The following is a 24,028-nucleotide window of genomic DNA, read 5'->3' as shown; positions in this document are numbered from 1 at the left end:
ACAGTTGTTTTCACCTCTGGCATGGACAGTGTAAGGACTAAAACCTCTGTTGCACTCCTTATCGCTGTGGCAAAGGAGGCAAACTCTTCTGTTGCCATAGCTGGGTTGGGTTGAGAGCTGTCCAGGCTTCACTGGCATCTTGTGAATTCAAATAAATCTTCTCATCAAAGGGCTCCTCATTATTGTCATAATCAGCAAAAGGTTAAGAGAATTCAGGGTCCGAATAAGTGTACAGGAGTGCTGTGTATGGCCTAGGGGCAGGTGTGGGGGAGGGGGGTCTTCAGTCCCTCAGTTCAATAAAACCATTTGCTCCATTTCCAATGCCAGGTTCTGTGCCAAGGCGCAGAAAAGTGGTGGTGGTGCAGTGCTGGAGGCTCAGTGACGGGGAAGGCCTCAAAGCAAGGTTGAGTTGCAGTCAGCATCAGGGTAACCCTATTGGAGGCTACCTTAAGATCCTTAGGGCCTGCAGATGCTCCATAAGTGTCCATTGGAGTAAGATAAATCCAGTCTAGAGCCATCTTCAACATGTGCAGTTGCTGAGGGGTGGCCTAGGGCCCATGGAAGGTAGGGAGTATTGGGACCAAACTCAGAATTGGTTCACAGCGGAGGGAATGCCTCCATGGCTTAGAGGCAAGCATGGGTCCCCTTTGTCCCTCTTTCCCAAAAGGTGGAAAAGCAGGACGAAGTGGAACCATGCTTCTACTTCTTATGTTTCTTAAATTTCTTCGACTTACCTGAACTCCTGGGCTTCAAAGATAAATAGTCACAATAGTGGCCCTGGGGACGGCAAGTTTGGCTTCGTAGTCGTGGCTGGCCTTCTCATTCATCTTTCCTCAGCATTCTTGCATACCTGGAGTCGAGGTACCAGTTACAGACCTCATGGGTGTCTGTCCCCAACATTTGTCAGTTTCAGTTTTTGCAAGGTTTAAACCCTGCAGGTTTCGGAAGGGACACGTCCCTTGTAGACTTGGAACAAGGGAAATAAAACTGTCAATCTGATAGGATTCAAATGAACTCCTGATTCGTGTCAAAGGCATGGAAAGAGGGGAACTGGGTCAGCACACTGATAAGGCACAGATGTAGGGGCTCTAACATCACAGTCCGCACAAGAACAATCTAACACTGAGCCACACTACGCCACCTATCAACATACGAGTGAATTGCTGTCAAAATATCTCTAAATTCAGTCTGGCTCCTGGGAAAATTCACAAACTAGAAGAAGTCTCAATCAGAACTGATAATCTTAAAACTGGAAAAAATCAATCTAAAGTTCGAGCTTCAGACACTACTTCAAGACAAGAAGTGTAATTCAGACCGACTGTTGCCCAAAACCACACAAATCATAACAAATAAAATATGTTTCTCAAGAAAAACAACTCTGGCATTTTGTCATCTCCATTTTTACAATAAGTGCACATTTCAAAGATCTTGTTAATCATTACTAATCGTTGAAGTTCTTGATGAGATTACATAGCGGTAAATACTTCTTACCTGAATTATAATAATATTATAATTACTTGGAGACAAAGACGATAATAATCACGTTCTGAATGAACAGCAAACATACAGCCTTGAATAACAACAGAAATTAGGCAAATACCTTTGAAATCTTTAAAGCTGAAGAAACTGCTTCAGAAGTGGGCTGATCATTCCCTAAGACAAAAAGACACAAGACAAGATGCATGTTATTCCACCGCAAAGAGGAACCTTGTGGTTACATAAATACATATGTACATTGGGGGGGGGGGCTGTTGGGAATACTGAAAGGAATGGTGTCCCTGGTGACCTGTACGGTTTTTGCTTGATCCACATCCCCAGCAACAAAAGGACTGTTGTGGCTGTTGTAGCGGTTACAGTGTATAGGGTGGTCTATATGCCAACCCTCTGGAATAAAGGTCGAAACTGATGTTGACCCAGGGTGAAAATAGCTCAGTAATGCACTGTGGTTCTGCTATCTATAAGGTTTGCCTGCACATCCCTATTGTGCACTGCTTGTCTTAAGCAATCAGTAGTATCCAGGTCAGACCGAATTACATATTTGGCAGCATACTGGCTGTCCTGAATGGTTTGAACCACAGAGGCTCAAAACTCCTCCAGGACCACCAGTAAGATCTTGCTGGCCATGTCTGAGATGGCATACCTATAGCAGCCTAATAGGCAGACTGCATGGTTAATCTCATAACCAAGTTAGACGAAGACACTTCAGAATGTCTCAATCCTTTTGGACACCCTGTCTGGGGGACACATTAGGATTTACTCTTCTGGTCGAAGTCTGAACTAGCAAACTCTCAGGAGCAGGAAGCTATTTAAGAAATTCTGGGTCACCAGGCCCCGGTCTGTGGCATCTAGCCAACTGCCTGTTCAGTGCTGGGCAAGAGCAAGACGTAGCTGTGGTACCCATCAGGGTATCAGTCAGCACTTCATTAGTTGGAAGTAATGGCACAAATCAGGTTGGCACAGGTGCAAAACCTCAGTAAGAACATTTTTCTTGATTTGAACAGAAGGCAACTGTAGGTCCAGGACTTCAGCAACATGTCTAAACACTAAAGAAAATTAAGCCCTCTCCTCTGTTGGAGCTACAATGAACAAAATCAGCTCTGAATTTGAGAAAGTGACAAGCTCACTGGCATCCTACAAGTTCATATAAATACTGTCATCATATTGTGGGGGTAAATCATCCCCATTATCACCATTGTCATTATCAGGTGGCAGCAAACTTTGGTCAGAATCTGAGCTAAAAAGATGACTGAGTTGCTTAGGAAGGCTCAGTAGTAGAGGAAGAGTTTTGTCTGAATCATATCGCACAGTAACCGGGTGCGCTGGAATGGAGTCAAGGTATTACCGTGGTCGGGGTCAGACACTGACGTTGACAGGAAGAATATATGACATTACTTCTCAAGCTATTAGTACGCATGTCATTACTACGATGTTTTTACTACGCAATTACCATTACTTCGCAAGTTTAAACTGCGCATTCATTTCTATTGTAACCGCATGGAAATGTACTTTAAATGCTTTTTCTCCGCATTAAATTAATACGCATACCATTATAACGCTTTTATTGAACGTAGTATGTAAAAAATATTTCTAATACTATCCTATCCCCTGTGACGGATTGGCAAGGAAATAGGGTTTTGGAGTGGGGGAGTATCGCAAATATAATTAACAACCCTTTTTATTTTTTTGTAAAGTCACGTAATCATTAATCATTTTTAATATGTCCGACATGCTTTAAATACATTTAATATGGCTTTGGGTGCGTGAGTCATTCTTCTTTTTCAACACATCAAAACTCTACACTACACAAAACCTCAAACACTACACTACCCTACACTACTGAAACACCTCTACAGTATCCTATAACACTACCCCCTAACCATCCTTCCCCCTTCCCCAGTCCTGTCCCTACACTCTTACACTACACTGCATGACCCCCCGACGCTACCCTAAACCCTAAAACTCTACACTACACAAACATCACACCACTATCCTGAACCCTTAAACACTACCACCTGCCCGACCTTTTCCCTTCCCTCACTCTTGTACCTACACTCCAACACTACCCTGCACAACCCCCCTCCGACACTACCCTAAACCCTATTACACGACCCCACATAAACACCACAGCACTACCCTAAACCCTAAATCACTACCTCCTGCAAGTCACTCCCGCTTCCCCAGTCTGCTCCCTACACTCAAACATTACCCTGCACGACCCCCTACACTTCCCTATACCCTAAAACACTACCCTACACAAACACCACAACACTACCCTAAACCGTTAAACACTTAAGCACTACCCCCTGCACAACCCTCCCCCGACCCCCAGGCCAGTCCCTACTCCCAAACACTACCCTTCACGACCCCCGACATAACCTTAAACCTAAATACACTACTCTAAACTACACAAACAACAAACAAAACACTACAACCTAAAAGACTACCCCCTGCACGACCCTAAAAACTGCACAGCCCACTTACCTCTCTCTCCTCGTGGTCCCTCTCTTCCCCTTCATTTGGGATTCCTCTCTTCTTCAGCTTAACGTGTCGTCAGTGGTGCACGTCGTTGTTTGGAAAAGGAAGTGCCTCCTTTTCCAAACAACTATGTTGATAGTCTGCAAAGTAATTCACTTGCGAAGTAACGGTAAATACGAAGTAACAGCATGCTAAGTAAAATAGTAGAAAAAGATCCTGCGAAGTAAAAAACATGCAATAATGGTACTTCGTAGTAGTGCCCGCGAAGTAATGGTAGTTTACCTGACAGGAGCGCTACACTGCCCTCTGGCACATGAGATGTCAGGACCATTGTTTACAAATTCACTGGGACATGACTTGGAGCCACAACTGAAGTTGCCACCGGAGTCCGTGCAGAACCCGAGGCAGGTTCCGTTGGCCCAGGTGGCGCTGAGGAAGGATCCACAGAAGGTAACCAGACCGGAGGTCCCTGCAGACCCTTGGGGTTCAAAGGCATGCCTGAGGAATTTAGAACAGTGTCAAAAATACACAGCATTACCTTCCTAAAGCCTTTGACCTGTTGCAGCAATGGCCCAGGAATTTCGTAGTGCAACAGAAATCAGTTGGCACTATGACACTCTCTTTACTTCCCTTCGGACAGAGAGTGGTTGGATTGCGTTGAGTCATGCGTCATCTTCCTATGCTATTTCTTTGACCTGGGCTTCGACTTACCCGATGGCTTCGACTGTGAAGAAGACCTGTTGCGGGAACAGCCGCTACAGAGGGAACGGATTCATACCCTCCACTTGGAGCATGAGCAGGACTTACACCTACACAAGGTCTGTTACTTCTTTTTGTGTTCAACGACGTATAGCTTTGCTTCACATTCACACATCACCTTTGAGGCATGAGGGAACTTTCTTCACAAGACTTGTAGTCATGCTCCAAGCCCAATTACAATAGGCACACCTCGTGCGGGTCCTTCACCAACATATGTTTCAGACAGTCACAGCATGGTGAACCCTGTAGTCTTCGGTAGGGACATCATTCCTGTGATGTTGTTTATCCTCTCTCATTTGTATGTACCTTTAAGATGCTGGAACTTCCTGTCCTAGTATTCCTATCTCATGTGAGATTCTGGAATACATGGAAGTTCCAGCAGTTCAGTTGATGCTTGCTCCTGTGGCTGAGGCTTTGATTAAAGCTTACTCCTATCCATCCTGGTTCCTGCTTACTTATTTATAATTGCAAGACACCACATAATTTGGCGACGATCGGGTGAACCCACTGCTTCGCCTTAACATGGGAAAAGCAAAAAAGGACGACTCTCCAACTCCTCCAGCGGCAGAATAAAAGTAAAAGAATAAGGACGGAAGCGAAGTCTTCCCAGTGGCAGTAAAAGTAAAAATACACGGTGAGGAGTTTGGTGGGAGGAATGGAATGACAATATTAATATAATTTAAACCTTAAAAAAGAAAAGAAAGAAGTTAGGCAACGAGCGCCTCTCGCGCTCAGCCTTGTGAAGAGACGTAGTGTATTCTTTCTCGCGCTGATATTGACTCGTGATTAAAACAGAAAGAGACGCGTGACAAAGGAAACGCGTGCTGTGTGCGCGAGTGAAAGAATTCTTTCAAAATTCAATTGCGCAATAACCAGCTGACGATGCGCTGAGAAATCTGAATGTTCTGTGTGTGAGAAAAGAATCCTTTGTGCAATCGATAACCAGCTGACGACGCGCTGAGGAATCTGAAGGTTCTGTGTGCGAGAAAAGAATCCTTTGAGCAATCGATTGAAGAATCACCAGCTATACACGCTAAAGAATCTAAATTACATCATAAAACGAAGGGAGAAGTTTAGATAGCTTGCAGATTCTATATTGCATCACAAAGCACAGGAAAGAAGATTATTAGAACATTAGATATCTTGGAGATTCTATATTGCATCACAAAGCACAGGAAAGAAGATTATTAGAACACTAATCTGAAAGAATTAAATAGAACTTGAACTTGGCAGTCTTGCTTACATCATAAAGAGTCATAAGAAAATAATTGATTTATATTATTTTAAATAAAAAATAAAAATAAAAAAAGAGGAATAAAAGAACAGATTCTGAGGGAATCACATATATTTGAAAGAGATAAAAAAAAAGAGAAGATAAAATGCAAAACGTAACCCAGCCTGCTTTCTTTTTGAATACCCCAGGGGAACCAAATATAAAATGGAAAAAGTGGAAGAAAATTTCTGAGAACTATGCGAGGGTCTGTGGAACTAATCTGAGTGTAGAAAGAAAACTTGCTCTTCTTCTTCATTGCTTGGGAGGGGAAGGACAAGACGTCTTAGAACATCTTCCTGATTTATCTCCTGGAGAACAACTTAATTTAAATGAATATGAGATTGCCATCGCTCAACTTGATAAACATTATCTCCCGAGAGTCAGTACCATTTTGGAGCGTTATCATTTTGGTCTAAGAGAACAAAAAAGAGATGAGACTGTGGAGGAATATATTTCTTCATTGAGAAAGTTGGCATCCTCATGTAATTTTGGTCTGACTCTCGATGAAAGAATAAGAGATCAGTTTGTACTTAGATGTGCACATGATGAGATCAGAAAAGAACTATGGTTGAAAGATGAACCGCCTCTTGAGGAAGTATTAGCCATAGCAAAGCAGGTAGAACATATGACGAAATGTGTTGGGGAGTTAAGAAAAGAGAAAGAAAAAGGACTTTCAAGTGAAAAGAAAGAAGAAACAAAAGTTGAAGAAGTTGTTTGTCAAGTTAAGAAAAGTGGAAAAAATGAAAAGCAAAGTACTTCGGAGAAAGAAAACTTGGGAGTAAATTCAGCAAGTCAACTATTTGCAAGGGCAGAATAACAAATTTGCCTGTTTTAGATGTGGGCAAATAAGTCATGTGGCAAATTCTCCAATGTGTCCAGCTTTAAGAATTATATGTAATGTGTGTGGAAAGAAAGGCCATTATGGAAAGTTTTGTAGAACAAAGGTATTTAGACCTGATTTGACAAGGAAGCGATGGGGTCACTCACAGCCACAAGTTAGAACCATTACTTTTGAGATAAAATGTGAGGTGACTGATCATCCAACGCATCTTGTAAAGGTGGGAAATGTGATGATTAATTTTAAATTCGATTCTTGTTCACGCATAACGCTAATTGATGAAGAATTGTTTAACACACATTTTGCTGGAAAAGTAAGAATGATGAGATCTGATGTGAGGCCACTTGGGTATTCAGATAAACCTATTAGAATGGTTGGTTGTTTTATGGCTGAGATTGAACTTGGAAGAAGGATTATAGTAGGTAAAATTTATGTTGCAAAGAAAGGAGATACATTACTAGGTTGGGTACATCAAGGTCAACTTGGTGTAACTTTGAACCCGAATGCTAATCCCCAAGTGCAAATTCAACAAGTGGTTACCGATGATATGAAAGACGAAGAAAAGGATTTGGGTGAAGATCTGGCCAGTAAATTCCCAAATGTATTCAGAGAAGGTTTGGGTTGCTTGAAAGGCTATAAGCATCACATTAGAATGAGAGAGAATGCTATACCGATTGTGGCAAAGGTAAGAAGAATACCATTGATGGAACAAGAGAAGGTAAAAGAAGAAATAGATAAGTTATTAAAGAATGGAGTGATTGAGCAGGTAGAGGCTACTGAATGGTTAGCTCCTGTAGTTGTCGTTAAGAAACCAACTGGAGAAATTAGACTCTGTGTTGATCTCAGAGCATTAAATAAGGAGGTGGTAGTTGACAGATTTCCACTTCCGAATATTGATGAGATGGTGAGTACGTTGGAAGGGGCTAAGTTTTTCACCACTTTAGATCTTGCTTCAGCGTACCACCAGGTCGTATTGGATGATTCTTCCCAAGACTTAACGGCATTTATCACACCCATGGGCACCTTTAGATATAAGAGAATGCCGTTTGGTCTTGTATCAGCTGCTTCAGTGTTCCAAAGGATTATGGCTAGCATTTTGAGAGATTTGCCTGGTGTAAGATGCTATCAGGATGATTTGTTAATTTATGGTAATAGTATGAAAGAACATTATTTTCGTGTGTGTACTGTTCTCAAACGCTTGGAGGATGCAGGAATGACACTTAAGAAACGTAAGTGTAAGTTTGGTGTAAGAGAGGTGAATTGTTTGGGCCACAGAATAACCGATCAAGGTATTTTTCCAAAAAAAGAGTTGGTTGACACCATCAACAAGGTAAAGGAGCCTGAAAACAAGGAGGAATTAATTTCCTTTCTTGGTATGGTGGAGTTTTACGGAAAATTCATTAATAATTTTGCAGATAAAACTCAGACTTTGAGAAGGTTGACAGCAAGAAATGTTGAGTATGAATGGACTGAGGAATGTAAAAAAGAATTTGATGGAATTAAATCTGAGCTGAATAAGGCACCTTCTCTTCAAGCATTTGTACCAGGCTTGCCCACTATCTTATATACTGATGCAAGTGAAAAAGGTCTTGGTGCTGTCTTGATACAGAAAAGAGATGGAAAGGATTACTTAATTTGTTGTTCTTCTAGGTGTTTAAGAGGATCAGAATTGAATTATTCTGTTATAGAAAAAGAGGCACTTGCCATTTATTGGGCACTGAGGAAATTGAAGAATTTAATTTGGGGGACGAAGCTACTTATTTTTTCGGACCACAAACCTTTGAAAGAGATCTTTGATAGAAAGGGATTAGATGCGATTTCCTCCAGAATAAGGAAATGGATTGTTTCTTTACAAGAGTTTAACTTCTCTGTTGAATATGTTCCAGGGGTGTCGAACAAATCAGCTGATTGTCTTTCAAGAATGGTAGGAAAGGAGAATTTTGATGAAGAGGATGTCAGTGGTTTTTCTGAAGATTCAATAAATGTATGTGAAATTACAGAAAGGGCAATTGAAGAGAAAGAATGGAGAGATGAACTTGAGAAGGATGAGGAGATTAAGAAGGTTATGCTCTCTTTGAGTACTAACTCTCGATTAGAGAAACCCTGGACGCTGGTTTCTGATGAGCTTTCTGTGAACTCTGGATTTTTAACTCGTGGAACAAAAATGGTGCCACCTCTTGGAATTAGAAAGAAACTATTATCTCATGCACATTCTGGACATCTTGGAATTGTTAAGTCTAAAGAGATTTTACGTATGCAGTTTTGGTGGCCTGGCATGGATTTAGAGATTGAGGGGGGCGTGGCTTGGGCGCCGATGGCGATGGTCGCCTGAGAGCTCGGCTCCGGGACTGAGCCCGTGATTATCCTGTAAATCGGAGGCTGCGGGGCACCCCAGCCCCCGCATTCTGCTGATCGGCCCGACGGAGACCTGCCGGGGCCCTTGGCGCGGTCTGAATGAGCGGTGACCCGGCGAAAAATCGAAGTTTGCGGAGTTGCGGAGTGCGACCCAACATGGCGCCCGGACTTCATTGTCCCCTTGGCCGGAGCCATTAGACTGGAGGAACATCACCAGCAGCGGCGCACCCCCTGCTCTGCCATCTCCCAGTGCTGTGTGGATCTGGACATCGATCAGATCGGACTCTTTCAACGAGGATTGTACTCGGATGGGCGGATGCCCACGCTATAGTGGATCCCGCACGCGGAAGTCTGGAGGTCCCGGCGGTGGCCCCACTCCCTACACCGCACTTGGCTACCTTTTCCTGGCCGACCCACTTCCATGGGAGGCGCAACCCTTTGGCGCCACAATTCGTCCGGTGGAGTTGGTGACCCTCACCCCGGGACTTTATCGGCCGTGCGGGCCTGCCCGACCTGGCGACGATTGTCCCCGCCTCCTCCTCGGTGCCCTCAGACGACCTGGTGGTGGCGCGAGCCGAAGCTGAGAAGATCCAACAGGCCCTGGAGACGGGGATCTCCGGCACTCGACCTGAGGCCCAGCAACCGGGAGAGTCATAGCCGGCGCCTGCACTCGGGGACGCCTGCTCCTGGGCCCGCACGGAGTGCTCCCGGCGACATGGGGAAACCTAGAGGAGCCAAGGGGGCTACCCCAGCCGCCTCAGACTCGGAGACCCAGGACAAAGAGGAACGTGGGGACCCAGAGAGTTCTGGTGGTGCATCAATGCAACAGCAATTTGACCGCGTCTTAGAGGCGATAGCGACCACGCGCTCGGCCCTCCAGCAGGACATTGCCCCGGTAGCGACGAGCCTAGGTCTCCTTAGAGCGGACCACGGCAAACTTTCGGACCGGGTCAAGGAAGTGGAGAGCTCGGTGAAAACCTTGGAGCCGGCGCAGCGAACCTTGGCTGCGACTATGAAGGATGCTCTATCCCGGATTACGGCCCTGGAGCAGAGAGCGGAGGATGCGGAAGGCCGTAACAGGAGGAACAACATTCGTGTGGTGGGCCTGCCGGAAAAGATTGAGGATGGCGACATGGTGGCATACTTGGAGGCCTGGCTCCGAGACACGGTGGCCCCGGAGGGTATATCCTCCTTCTACACCCTGGAGCGTGCCCATAGAGTCCCAGCGAGGCCACCGCAGCAGGGACGTGCCCTGAGACCGGTGGTGGCACGGTTATTGCACTTTAGGGACAGAGACTTCATCCTCAATGCCGCCAGACATAATGGTCCATTCAAAGTGGCGAACAGCCAGGTGAACATCTTCCCGGATTACACCTATGAAACTCAACGCAGACGGTTTTCCTTCCTGGCGGTCAAGCGCGAGCTCAGGAGCGAGGGCATCCAGTACTCGCTCCTATATCCTGCGAGGCTCCGCATAATTGTTGATGACAAAACTCAATTCTTTGATACCCCGGAGGATGTCTGTAACTGGCTTGAACTCTGTAGAGCAGGGAAAGATGGCTTCGGCTCCTCATCCCAGCAGGCGGCGGAGCCGGAGCAGAGACGGCGGTCCAAGAGAATTCGGAGTCGCCGTGGCCGCTCAGGGGGACCCTCAACTGCAGAGACATCGACGGAGCGGAAGGGAGTGCTAGAGGTGTTATCTGCGCTGTCTGGCTCACGGGACGATGCCATTGAGGAGGAAGCGGACCCTGGTGACGAGGGGGCACCAACGGACTCCGAGGAATCGGTGACTGATAGCGTCCATACGCCGGTGATCACACCGAAATCGGTGGAAGACCTTCTGGATGGACAGGGGTAACGGGGTGAGCTACTTCATTTTGGGAGGGGGCCCGGCAGGGGGGTGGCGGGTGCCGACAATTGATGCTGACTCCCGGGGTAGGGAGGGTGGGGTGCCCTGTTTTTGCCCCGAGGGTTTTTGGCACTGTTTTGGGCTTGCTTTAGTCCCGGTGGCCTGAGCGTCGAGGGCCCACTGCCTCCGCCCGGCCCGCACCTGGCCCTTAAGGCCTTCCTACGGTGGCGACCGCAGGATTAGTGGGGGATAGTGGGTTGTTGGAGGGTATGGTTTGGATGGGAACTAGATGGTGCTATTTGGGTCCTGTTCTGGGGAGGGTGGATGGGGGTTTGGTTCATACTTGGGTTGTTAAGTTTTGGTTGGGGAAAATGGCCGCCATCAGTGCTGGGATGATTGATGTCCTTTCTTTGTTGGGACCCAGATGGGGAGACTTTGCGAGAACGATGTGGGACAATGGCTGATGTTGCTAATCTGAAATATGTTACTTGGAACGTGCGGGGGCTTCATACTATGTCCAGGCGTCACAAAGTCCACGCTTATTTAGTGCGTAGGGGGGTACAAATGGCGCTGCTGCAGGAGACTCATCTGAACAAGGCGGAAGGGGCGGCGCTACAGCGTAGATGGAGGGGGCAGGTCTTTTGCACTTTGTACTCCGCGTATGCCAGAGGGGCGCTGATTTGGGTTAGAGCTGGGGTACCCTTCCAGGTCACGAAAACAGTGATAGATCCAGAGGGGCGTTATGTGGCCATTTCGGGCACTTTGGGAGGGAGAGACCTAAACGTTTGCTGTGTGTACGCTCCTAATATAGACCAGACTGCCTTCCTTTCCAGGTTATCGGGCTCGTTGGCCCACTTCTTCTCCGGGCCCCTCCTGCTCGGTGGAGATTTCAACTCAGTAGTGGATGTAGACACTGACCGCTCGCATCCACCCCTTCCCGATTCTCCGGTTCGTCGCATGGCTAAGGGTCGTAGGGACTGGCAGGCTCACTGGGGTCTAACGGATATCTGGAGGGCGCAACACCCCACATCTAGGGACTATTCCTACTTCTCGAGCCTCCATGAGTTGCACGTTAGACTGGACGGATTTCTTGGATCGCCCGAACTGGTTTCAGCAGCGGTCCGGTCTGAATATTTGACCAGGACCATATCAGACCATAACCCCCTCCTGCTGGACCTTCGTTGGTTTCCCGGGGTGCCTGCGGTGCCCACCTGGAAATTACGGCCCGAGATCCTTGAGGACAGTGTTTTCAGGGCGGACCTAGGTGACAAGATCTCAGAGTACTTTGCATCCAACGGCGGCACCGCGAGCTCGAGAGCGTTAGAGTGGGACGCTTTTAAGGTGGTGGTGAGGGGATACTGTATTTCTAAAAAGGTCGGCATGAGGCGAATTATCCTCGCCGACCTAGATGCAGCGGACCGGAAACTCCGCGAGCTGGAACTACGCCGCCCCGGGCGCCCTGAATTACAGGAACGCACGGCGGAGGCGAAGGAGGCGGTGGCGGCAGAGGTCGAGCGGCTTCGCTGTTTTGACTACAAGGCCTATACGGTTCGGTCCATCGCAGAGGGGGATAGGTCGAGCGCGTTGCTGGCATGGCTAGCCAACCCTACGCGTCAGTCCTCATTGACGACATCCATGCGCAAGGCAGACGGAACCGAGGTGTACACTCAGCCTGAGATTCTGAGCTGCTACCGGCAATATTACGAACGTTTGTACCGCAGTCGCTCTGCCCGAGACCCTGACCTGCTTGATAATTATCTACGGCCTCTGGAGCTCCGAACAGTGGAGCAGGACGTTGCGAAAGCCCTGGGATCCGACATAGAACTGGGAGAGATCCGTAGCGCCATTAAAAGGATGGCGAGGAATAAGACCCCGGGCCTGGACGGCCTTCCTGTGGAGTTCTATGCAGCTTATGCTGACCTCCTAGCCCCTAGGTTATTGATAGTATACAGAGAGGCGAAGAGTCTTGGGCGACTCCCGGGCTCGATGTGCGAGGCGTTGGTGGTTCCACTCCTCAAGCCCGGAAGGGACTCATCCGATCCGGGGTCTTACCGTCCCCTATCAATGCTGACGGTTGACTATAAAATTCTGAGCAGCATCTTGGCCTCGAGGCTGCTGGGACACATGAGCTCCCTGGTGCATGAGGACCAAGCTGGCTTTATCCCTAGGCGTAACACGACCATGAACATTCGCAGGTTGTTCCGCTTGCTAGGGGAGCCGCTTGTGGACGCCCCGTGCCCGGTAGTCTTATCGGTAGACCTAGAGAAGGCTTTTGATAGCCTGGAATGGGACTACCTTTGCACTGTGCTACGGAGGTTCGGCCTCGGTGAGGGCTTCATCAGATGGACCACGGTTCTGTATGCCTCTGCATCGGCCAGGGTTCGGGCGGGACCGCTGATTTCCTCACAATATCCGGTGGAACGGGGCACGAGGCAGGGATGTTCGTTATCCCCACTTCTCTTTGCGCTGGCGGTGGAGCCACTTGCGCTGCATCTCCGGTCGGGAGCCCATTATACGGGTCTATGGACTCCTTCGGGCCCGCACTACATTTCGCTGTATGCAGACGACCTGCTGCTCTTCCTAGAGGACCCGCTCGCCGCCCTGCATGGAGCTGCGACGGCGCTCACGGAGTTTGGGGAGGTCTCGGGCCTCCGGGTGAATTGGACTAAGACCTGTCTTTTCCCGGTTCACAGGGGCACCCCTACCCCTGCTCTAAGTAGGGAGATTAGATGGGAACCCGACTGCTTTAAGTACCTGGGGGTGTACGTCTATCATGAACCATCTGACCTCCTGGACGGGAACATTGCCCGCTGCACTCGAGCACTTCGAGGCTGTATGGACTTCTGGGCCACGCTACCGCTCTCGGTGGCAGGGCGGATCGCTTTGCTTAAAATGGTGGCGCTTCCCCGGTTGTTATATTATTTCCGGACACTACCAATCTGGGTCCCACCGGCCACGTTTCGACTATTGCGATCAATGATAGTCGGTTTCCTCTGGGGCTCAGGCCGCCGGCGGGTGGCCCTCAAGACCCTGATGAGGCCGAAGGATGAGGGTGGGCTTGCGGTGCCGGACTTTGAAAAGTATTACTTAGCGGCGCAGCTCCAGACCTTCACCCAGGAGATCGCCCGGGAATTCCGGGGCCCAGAAGACAGAAGGGGAACGGGTATGGCCAGGCATGTGCTCTCCTTCATAGCGCTGCGACAACGTTTGGCCTTACAGGACTTGTCGCTGGAGGAGCGGACCGTTCGCCTGTGTTGGAACCGAGCTCACGCCCGGGGCCACCTGAGAATACCGTATGCGCCCGAAATACCTTTAGGGATGCTGACGGCTTTGCCCCATGGCGGCGATTGGTCACGGTTGGCGAATTGGGAGGACGCCGGCTTACAGCTAATAGGGGACCTGTACGAGGACGGGGCGCTCTTGCCCTTTCAGGAGCTCATTGATCGCTTCGAGATCCCCCGCGGCGACTTTCTGCTGCACTCGGCCCTTGTCCGAGCGATCCAGGCGCACTGGAAACGCGGGCAGGAGGAACCCCCTTTATCTCCGGTGTGCCAATACGTGATGATGTCTGCGGGCACGGTGAAGGCGGTCACTTGCCTTTACGGCAGACTGATCAATGAGGGGCTGGCTCCCCTCACTACTCTAAGAAACCGTTGGGAGGAGGACATTGGCAAGGAGATCCCGGAGACGACCTGGTCCCAGCTGGTGCGGCGAGCCTGGAAGGGCACACGCCACGCCCGCTTTCAACTGGTCCACTACTACGTGCTCCATAGAGCATATCTGACCCCGGTGAAAATCAGGCGATATTTTGCTACGAATTCGGCGGACTGCCCCAGGTGCCCGGCCCAGGAGGCGGACCTTCTCCACATGCTGTGGGCCTGCCCGGGATTGTCATCCTATTGGGCAGAAGTGGGAAAGACCCTGGAGGAGGTGACGGGGAGATCCTTATCGTTTGACGCGGCGGTGGGACTCCTACACTGGTTCCCTCATACCCCCAAGAATAAAATATCCAGCAAGTTCATCGATTTAGGGCTGCTCCTTGCTAAACGAGAGGTGACCAGGAACTGGAAGGCACGAGTTGGTCCGACAGGAAGCCGGTGGCACAGCGAACTCTTGAAGTGGGCGGCGGGGGAGAGCACGCTGAGATACCAGCTAGCTTGGAGGCAGCGTAATGAGAAGGCACAGGAGGCAGCGCTGGAGTGGGAGACGTTAGTGCAGGCCCTTAGGGATTATTGCGCCCCCAGCGACTCTGAAAGTGAGGAAGCAGCTCGCCCCATGTCCCGATAAACGATTGCACTTTTCAGATCTGTTGCTTTCCCCATGGGTCCTATAGCAGATCCTGTTGCGGTTGTTACCGTGCGCTGATGGCGGGGTTGGGTAGGGTTTTCTTTGGTTAGTAGCGTTTTTGAGGGTGGGGTTTTTCTTTCTGGGTTTATAGGCTTGTTTGGAAAAGCAGATGACGGACAGTGGATCATCCGGACCAGCTTCAACATCCTTCTGAGCCCCCATTGAATTTCGCCGCCCGACCCCAGGGTTGTGGGCTGAATGGCTGTGTAAGAGACTTACGGCGGGGGGACGGAGGGTTGTGTCTCATTGATTTTGCTTGTGCTATAAAGCTGGTCGATTATGTAACGATTTACTGATTCCTGCAATAAAAATATATTTAAAAAAAAAAAAATGGATTTAGAGATTGAGAGGTTGGTGAGGGATTGTCCAGAGTGCTGTGCTAGTGATAAGGTATTAAAAACAAAACAGATGGCCATGGTTAAGAGGCTTTTACCAAAACATCCTTGGGATGAGTTGGCTATAGATATAGTTGGTCCTCTGTCAGGTGTAAGTGATACACCTTATCTTTTAGTTCTCATGGATTTATATTCAAGGTGGATTGAGGTGTGTGCTGTGAGGGAGATCACTTCGGAAGAGGTTATAAAGTTTCTGGATGCACTTTTTAAGAAAGAGAGTTTTCCAAATAGTCTTCTTTCAGATAATGGGCCGCAATTTTGTTCAAGACTTTTTGAGGATTATTTGAAGAGGTCTGGTGTACTACATAAGAAATGTTCTTTGTATCATCCGGAAACCAACGGTGCAGTTGAAAGAGTTAAGAAAACCTTGAAAGAGGCCATACAGTTAGCAAGGTCTTCTGGTTTGAGTTGGAAGTCTGTTCTTCAAGAAAGAATAAGTGCATATCGTTTTGCACCTCATTCTACAACTGGCAGATCCCCATTTGAGTTGTTTAGGGGGAGGGTCCCTAACACATGGATGTGTCCTGGCTGGATGGATCTCAACAAGGGTTTGATTGATAATGGGATTGGTGAGTGGAGTAAGAAGGAAGAAAGAAAACTGGATGAAAGGAAGTCCTATTATGATAAAAGAAATCGAGTGAATGTACAGAAGGTTTTACTGGGTGATCTGGTTCGGATAAAAGCTCCTGTTGGTTGTAGATCCTGGTCAAAATTTACTGATGTAAGAGCTGTAGTGAAGGTCTTTAGGAATGCCATCAAAACAGAGGATGGAAGAATTTGGAACAAGAGCAGAGTGGTTGTGGTTAAGTCAAGAATTCCTGTACGAGATGGTGGAGGACAAAGTTCACATCCTCCAACTTTTAATTTTGTCAATAGTTCTAATTCATCGTCTCCTTCTTTCAGGAGTCAGAGAGTACGTAGGCCTCCTTTGTATCTAAGAGATTATTCACTATAGTTTTCTCTTGTTGTCTCTTGTTCAATTGAATCTTTATCTTTTCAATAATTTATTACTTCATGCTTTTCTTTGGGAGGGAGATGTGTGATGTTATTTATCCTCTCTCATTTGTATGTACCTTTAAGATGCTGGAAATTCCTGTCCTAGTATTCCTATCTCATGTGAGATTCTGGAATACATGGAAGTTCCAGCAGTTCAGTTGATGCTTGCTCCTGTGGCTGAGGCTTTGATTAAAGCTTACTCCTATCAATCCTGGTTCCTGCTTACTTATTTATAATTGCAAGACACCACAATTCCCTTACACACTGAAAAAAGGAAAGAGTTTTTTGACTGATGAAAAAGGATGATCCGCTTTCGAAGGCAAAGGGTCTTACTCAGTCACTTTCAAGGTGGAACAAAGCCAATGCAAAGCCACAGTACGTCACCTAGCAGCGTGTAGAATTATTGCTGTAAAAACCTTCCCAGATCCAGTCTGGTGACTGGGGAATATTCAAAAGATGAGGAGACTGCAGTTAGAACAACCCATCAGAAACTAGCGGTCATGCTGGAAAAGTATCTAACCTTACTATCAAAAGTGACAGCTTTAATCTGACATAGTAAGGAGAACAAGGGTACCCCAACAATCAAAACTGGGGTGAATCAATATTTTCAGATGACAATGGTTTCTATGTGGCCAAATGTGGTCCTAGAAAACGACGCAGGAATATGCGCCAGGTATTTTGAAGAAAAGCTATGATTTTAGGGATATGCAAATAATGCTAGAGGGAGCAGTGAAGTATATAAACAGGGACAAGATTATGATAAAAAAAGAACTTTGCATTTATTTTAAACACAAAAATAGTTCAGGTGCTCACAAAATAAGAGTGACAAAAAGCGTGATGTGATAAGTGAGGGTGACTTCTTTTTAAATATATACATCACATTGACAACACATAGGTGAACTCAGAAACATACAAGGAGTTCTTCTTGTAAGGGTCGACGGCGTTTCGATCTCAATGGCTAGAGATCATCTTCAGGACAAGATATATGTAAGCAAGCTGAATTCTAAACATCGGACTGTCCGATGCGAAGGGAAAAGAGTGTGAGGCACAGCTAAGGTGCAGGCGGACACTTCTAGAAGAAGGCTGGGGGCTGATTACTGTCAGCGGTGAAAAGGGGCTCTGTTAAGCATAGTACTAGTGGGTATATTTGTAATACCAGGCATGCAAAGTAGCCAATACGTCAAATAAACTTTAATGTTAATAATTAATGGATCGTTTCATTGCGAGCCACTACGAGGTGGCCCTCGGAGGAGTGCCGATGCCTTCCTTCGTGATAAATTAGAGTAAGGCCAAAGAAGTCAGTCTACAAGGGAGGAGAGGGCAATCATTTCTGGATTCCAAGCAGGGCACGCTGATTGACTGGGGAATATTCAAAAGATGAGGAGTCTGCAATTAGAACAACCCATCAGGAACTAGCTGTCATACTGGAAAAGTATCTAACCTCACAATCAAAAGTGACACCTGTAAACTGACGGCACCACAGGAGAGCTGGGAGTAGAGTATGAAGGACGAGGGCTAGTAGAAAGGAACTCTCCCCAAATATGAGTAAGAACAATGAAGTGATGCTAGAACATAATACTAGTCTTGTTACACTACAGCAATACCCAGAAGAGGGAAGGGTGAAAGGTCACTGTCCGCACCCACGGATCGACAACGGACCTCTTCAACATAATCGGTCAATTGCCCTAGGTTAGAGAGGATCTCCACAAATTTAAGCAAGGACTCCAAACCCTTTTTAAAGTTCAAGTTCAAGTTCAGAAATTTGTATAGCGCACTATTCACCCAGAGGGTCTCAAGGCGCTTGAGGGAGGGTGGGTGCTTTACTTATCGAATAGCCAGGTTTTTAGCTGCTTTCTGAAGGAGAGGTGGTTCTGTGTAAGGCGGAGGTGGGTGGGGAGAGAATTCCAGGTTTTGGCCGCTAAGTAGGAGAAGGATCTTCCCCCCTTGGTGGATCTATGGATGCGCGGAATTGCGGCGAGGGCTTGATTGGACGATCGTAGTTGGCGGGTGGGGGTGTAGAAGGACAGTTGTGTGTTGAGGCATCCGGGTCCTAGGTCGTAGAGGGCCTTGTGTGCGTGGGTGAGGAGACGGAACGTTATTCTCTTGTTGACGGGGAGCCAGTGGAGGTCTTTCAGGTGACCGGAAATGTGAGCTTGACGGGGGATGTCCAGAATGAGTCTGGCTGAGGCGTTTTGGATGCGTTGGAGTTTTTTCTGTAGTTTGGCTGTGGTTCCGGCGTAAAGGGTATTTCCGTAATCCAGTCGGCTTGTGACCAGTGCGTGGGTGACCGTCTTTCTTGTTTCGGTGGGGATCCAACGGAAGATTTTTTTGAGCATACGTAGGATGTTGAAGCATGATGATGAGACGGCGATGACTTGTCTGGTCATCGAGAGGGAGGAGTCCAGGATGAAGCCCAGGTTACATGCGTGATCTGTAGGTATGTGTGCTGTACCCAGGGCCGGTGGCCACCATGAGTCGTCCCAGGCAGAGGGGGATGATCCTAAGATGAGGACTTCCGTTTTGTCCGAGTTAAGTTTTAAACGGCTGTTCTTCATCCATTCGGCTACTTCTTTCATTCCTTCGTGTAGATTGGTTTTGGCGGTGTTTGGGTCTTTGGTGAGGGAGAGGATCAGCTGGGTGTTGTCTGCGTAGGAGATGATGTTGAGGTTATGTTGTCGCGCGATGGATGCGAGGGGACTCATGTAAACGTTGAAGAGGGTGGGACTGAGTGATGATCCTTGTGGTACGCCGCAGATGACTTCGGTGGCCTCTGATTTGAATGGGGGGAGGCGGACTCTCTGGGTTCTTCCGGCGAGGAATGAGATGATCCAGTCCAAAGCTTTTCCTTGTATTCCGACGTTGCTGAGGCGTTGTATGAGGGTGCTATGACAGACTGTGTCGAAGGCTGCGGAGAGATCAAGTAGGATGAGGGCAGCTGTTTCTCCGTTGTCCAGTAGCGTTCGGATGTCGTCTGTAGCTGCGCTGAGGGCGGTTTCGGTGCTGTGTTTGGCTTGGAAGCCGGACTGTGAGGGGTCGAGGGATTTGTTGCATTCAAGGAAGGCGGCGAGCTGATTATTGACGGCTTTCCCGATGACTTTGGCAGGGAATGGGAGGAGCGAGATGGGGCGGTAGTTCTTAAGTTCAGAGGGATCCGCTGTGAGTTTCTTCAGAAGGGCGCTGAGTTCGGCATGTTTCCAGATTTCCGGGAAGGTAGCGGAGTTGAAGGAACAGTTGATGACATCGCGGAGATGGGGTGCGATGATGGAGTCTGCTTTGTTGAAAATGTGGTGGGGGCATGGGTCGGTTGGCGATCCTGAGTGGATGGAGTTCATCAGGCGGATGGTGTCTTCAGTAGTGATTGGGTTCCAGGCGCAAAGGTTGTTAGAGTGCTGTTTTGGTTCGGAGGTGGGTGGAGTTGACTGGTCTTCGGACTGGTTTTCAAAGCTGTTATGTATGTCGGCGATTTTGTTGTGGAAGAATGAGTATAAAGAGTCGCAGAGGTCTTGGGAGGGAGTGATGTCGTTGGTGCCGGCGGTGGGGTTGGTAAAATCTTTTACGATGGTAAATAGTTCCTTGCTGTTTTGGGCGTTGTTGTCAAGTCGATCTTTGATGGCAGATTTCTTGGTGGATCGGATCAGTTGGTGGTGTTTGCGGGTGGCGTTCTTGAAGGTGGCCAGGTTGTCAGTGGTTGGGTTTTTTCTCCAGGCTTTCTCGAGGGTGCGGCAGAGCTTCTTGGATTTCTTAAGGTCATTGTTGAACCAGGGGGCTTTTTTGCTACCTTGCTTGATTTGATGGTTTTTCAAGGTTGCTAGTTCGTCGGCGCTGAGGGTGATCCATTGTGTGAGGTTGGTGGCTGCTTGGTTTGGGTCTGATGATTTGGCAGGAGGGTTTAGGTGAAGCGAAGAGGAGAGCTGGGCAGTGGTGATTTTGTTCCAATTTCTTCGGGGGATAGGTTGTGTGGGGTTGTGGGTCATGGTCTTTTTGTAGTTGAAGTGAATGCAGCTGTGGTCCATCCAATGGAGAGCTGTGGTGTGATCGAAGGAGATGTGTTTGCTGGAGGTGAAGATTGGGTCGAGCGTGTGTCCGGCAAGGTGGGTGGGGGTGTCAACAAGTTGTTTGGGTCCGAGATTGGCCAGGATGTCCAGAAGGGTGGTGGTGTTGTTGTCGTTATTCTTTTCCAGGTGGAAGTTGAGGTCTCCCAGTAGGATGTAGTTCTCGGAGGGGAGGGCATGTTGGCTGATGAAGTCAGTGATGTCTTCGCTGAATTGTGTGCGGGGTCCTGGAGGTCTGTAGATGAGGGTGCCTCTGAGTGTGGTCTTGGGGTCGGTGTGGATCTGGAAGTGAAGGTGTTCGGCGGTAGCAAGGTTATCGTCGGAACTGGTCGTGATGCGGATGGTGTTCTTATGGACGATGGCTATGCCTCCTCCCGTTTGGTTGATGCGGTCCTTTCAAATGATCTTGTAGCCGTCCGGGATGGCAATGGCGATGTCGGGCGCTGATAAGGCGTTCATCCAGGTTTCTGTAAGGAAGGCGATGTCCGGCGATGTGGTTTCGAGTAGGTTCCAAAGTTCAATGGAGTGTCTGTGGACCGAGCGGGTGTTGAGCAGGATGCACTTTAGGTGGTTGTTGTCGGAGCTCTGTTCGGAATTAGTGGATTTAGTGTGGGTCCTGATGCAGTCGAACTTGCAGGAGTGGCAGGTGAAGGGACCATGGGTGTGTCCTGGGGTGGCTTGGTAGCAGTTTGGGAGGCGGCCGGGGTTAAGTGCTGAGAGGGTTGCGGCGTCGTACGTAATGCGGGTGGAGTGGGGTTTGCGGGGGCCAAGGGGTCTGGCGCTGGGCGCGGTCCAGGCGTAGACGGGCTTACCTTTGGCGCGTCTTCGGCACGCATGGGGCGCGACCGCTGCACGTGAACGCAGCGCGCAAAAGCATCTGTCATATGGGGATAGTGGAGGGGGCGGGGGCGAGGGAGGAGCAGCTGGGAGGCGGGAGCGGGGTGGAGATCCGGGCAGGGAGGCACAACAACAACAACAACAACAAAATGGCAGCAAGCCAAAATCGATACAGGATTGGGGCACAATCACAAAAAGCGCGATGCTAAAGGCAGTGGCACCGGCACAATCAGGCAAAAATGATTACTTCAGGCAGCACAGCACAATTGAAAACAAAGTTACAGCGCACTTTGGCAGTCTCGCGCTACGAAATAATTATGCTTAGCGATTATTTAAACAGTCAGGCAATCTAGCGCTACGTTACAATATTGTACACGATCTGGCAATAGCAATAGTGGTAGTAAGGCGAGGTGGCAGGCAGCAGTTTGGCGGTATAGCGCTACGATACCAGGTAGAGCAGGGGAGCAGCGTGAGGAGCGGCCGCTTCTGGTGGGAACAGGCGGTCACAGCGCAACACACGGGAGAGCGGGGCTAATAGTATCCGTGGGAGGAAGGAGCAGCTGGGAGGCGGGAGCGGGGTGGAGATCCGGGCAGGGAGGCACAACAACAACAACAAAAACAAAATGGAAGCAAGCCAAAATCGATACAGGATTGGGGCACAATCTTAAAAAGCGCAATGCTAATGGCAGTGGCACCGGCACAATCAGGCAAAAATGATTACTTCAGGCAGCACAGCACAATTGAAAACAAAGTTACAGTGCACTTTGGCAGTCTCGTCCTACGAAATAATTATGCTTAGCGATTATTTAAACAGGCAATCTAGCGCTACGTTACAATATTGTACACGATCTGGCAATAGCAATAGTGGTAGTAAGGCGAGGTGGCAGGCAGCAGTTTGGTGGTATAGCGCTACGATACCAGGTAGAGCAGGGGAGCAGCGTGAGGAGCGGCCGCTTCTGGTGGGAACAGGGCGGTCACAGCGCAACACACGGGAGAGGGGGCTAATAGTATCAGTGGGAGGGAGGAGCAGCTGGGAGGCAGGAGTGGGGTGGAGATCCGGGCAGGGAGGCACAACAACAACAAAAACAAAATGGCAGCAAGCCAAAATCGATACAGGATTGGGGCACAATCTTAAAAAGCACGATACTAATGGCAGTGGCACCGGCACAATCAGGCAAAAATGATTACTTCAGGCAGCACAGCACAATTGAAAACAAAGTTACAGCGCACTTTGGCAGTCTTGTGCTACGAAATAATTATGCTTCGCGATTATTTAAACAGTCAGGCAATCTAGCGTTACGTTACAATATTGTACACGATCTGGCAATAGCAATAGTGGTAGTAAGGCGAGGTGGCAGGCAGCAGTTTGGCGGTATAGCGCTACAATACCAGGTAGAGCAGGGGAGCAGCGTGAGGAGCGGCCACTTCTGGTGGGAACAGGGCAGTCACAGCACAACACACGGGAGAGCGGGGCTAATAGTATCAGTGGGAGGGAGGAGCAGCTGGGAGTCGGAGCGGGGTGGAGATCCGGGCAGGGAGGCACAACAACAACAACAAAAACAAAATGGCAGCAGTGGCACCGGCACAATCAGGCAAAAATGATTACTTCAGGCAGCACAGCACAACTAAAAATGACCAACCTAAATGAAATAATTGCATGCAAAATTAACAGTAAAAATATGATGACTACCTAGATCGACTAAAAGATGTATTTGGCAGACATCTTGCAATTCACAATGCTACTGAAAGAGTTACAGAGGCTGGAGGGAACAATTTAATTTGGAGCTTGCTTCCCATGATATAGGAGCTGAAGCATACAATTTGTGTGGGTTGGAAAAATAAAAATGCATCCCAATTTGTCATCTTGCCTAGTCTTGGTGACACAGGAGACAATGAAAGAATTAATAGAAATACAGATGCAGTTGTTTAAATCAGTAGCAGGAAGGGGGCAACGTGGTTTCTAGAGTTGAGGATTGGGTAGAGGGAATGTGCTAGGGAGAGAAGGGAGTGGTAGAGAACTTCTCCTATTTCAGATGTAGGTCACTGGAGGACACAATTCCTGAGCTGCCCTACATGTTAGATGGACCACACAAAAAAAAACAGTTTCCCTCCTCCTTCTCCACAACACTATGACAGAGAAACAGACTTCACCATGCACATTTTCATTACAGTAGATCAGAGGGGGCCATACATTCAATAAGTAATTAACAGAAGGACCACCCCATGCCTTATTACTGGTGGCAGTCGATCACTTTTGAATATTTTAGATTTCTCTTCTTTTCTCTATCGGGCAAGATTAATGGTACAGTTGGTGTTTTTAACCAAAGAGTACCTCTAATATGTTTCACTTCC

The 24,028-nt window shown here is 48.3% G+C and overlaps 1 protein-coding gene across 4 annotated transcripts in view; it reads right to left on the bottom strand.

Moving 5' to 3' along the window:
• Window positions 1-24,028, bottom strand: part of SENP7 (SUMO specific peptidase 7) — a 1,147,554-nt gene that overhangs the window by 213,433 nt on the left and 910,093 nt on the right. For all 4 annotated transcript variants that reach the window (XM_086934477.1, XM_086934475.1, XM_086934476.1 and 1 more), the window contains one exon: window positions 1,601-1,653. In XM_086934477.1, the coding sequence (XP_086790603.1) occupies window positions 1,601-1,653 (53 nt within the window). The remainder of the gene's footprint in view (window positions 1-1,600; window positions 1,654-24,028) is intronic.

The sequence above is a fragment of the Lissotriton vulgaris genome, chromosome 8 (genome assembly GCF_964263255.1).
Source record: "Lissotriton vulgaris chromosome 8, aLisVul1.2, whole genome shotgun sequence".
Classification (NCBI taxonomy): Eukaryota; Metazoa; Chordata; class Amphibia; order Caudata; family Salamandridae; genus Lissotriton; species Lissotriton vulgaris.
This window is presented reverse-complemented; position numbering and strand designations above follow the sequence as displayed.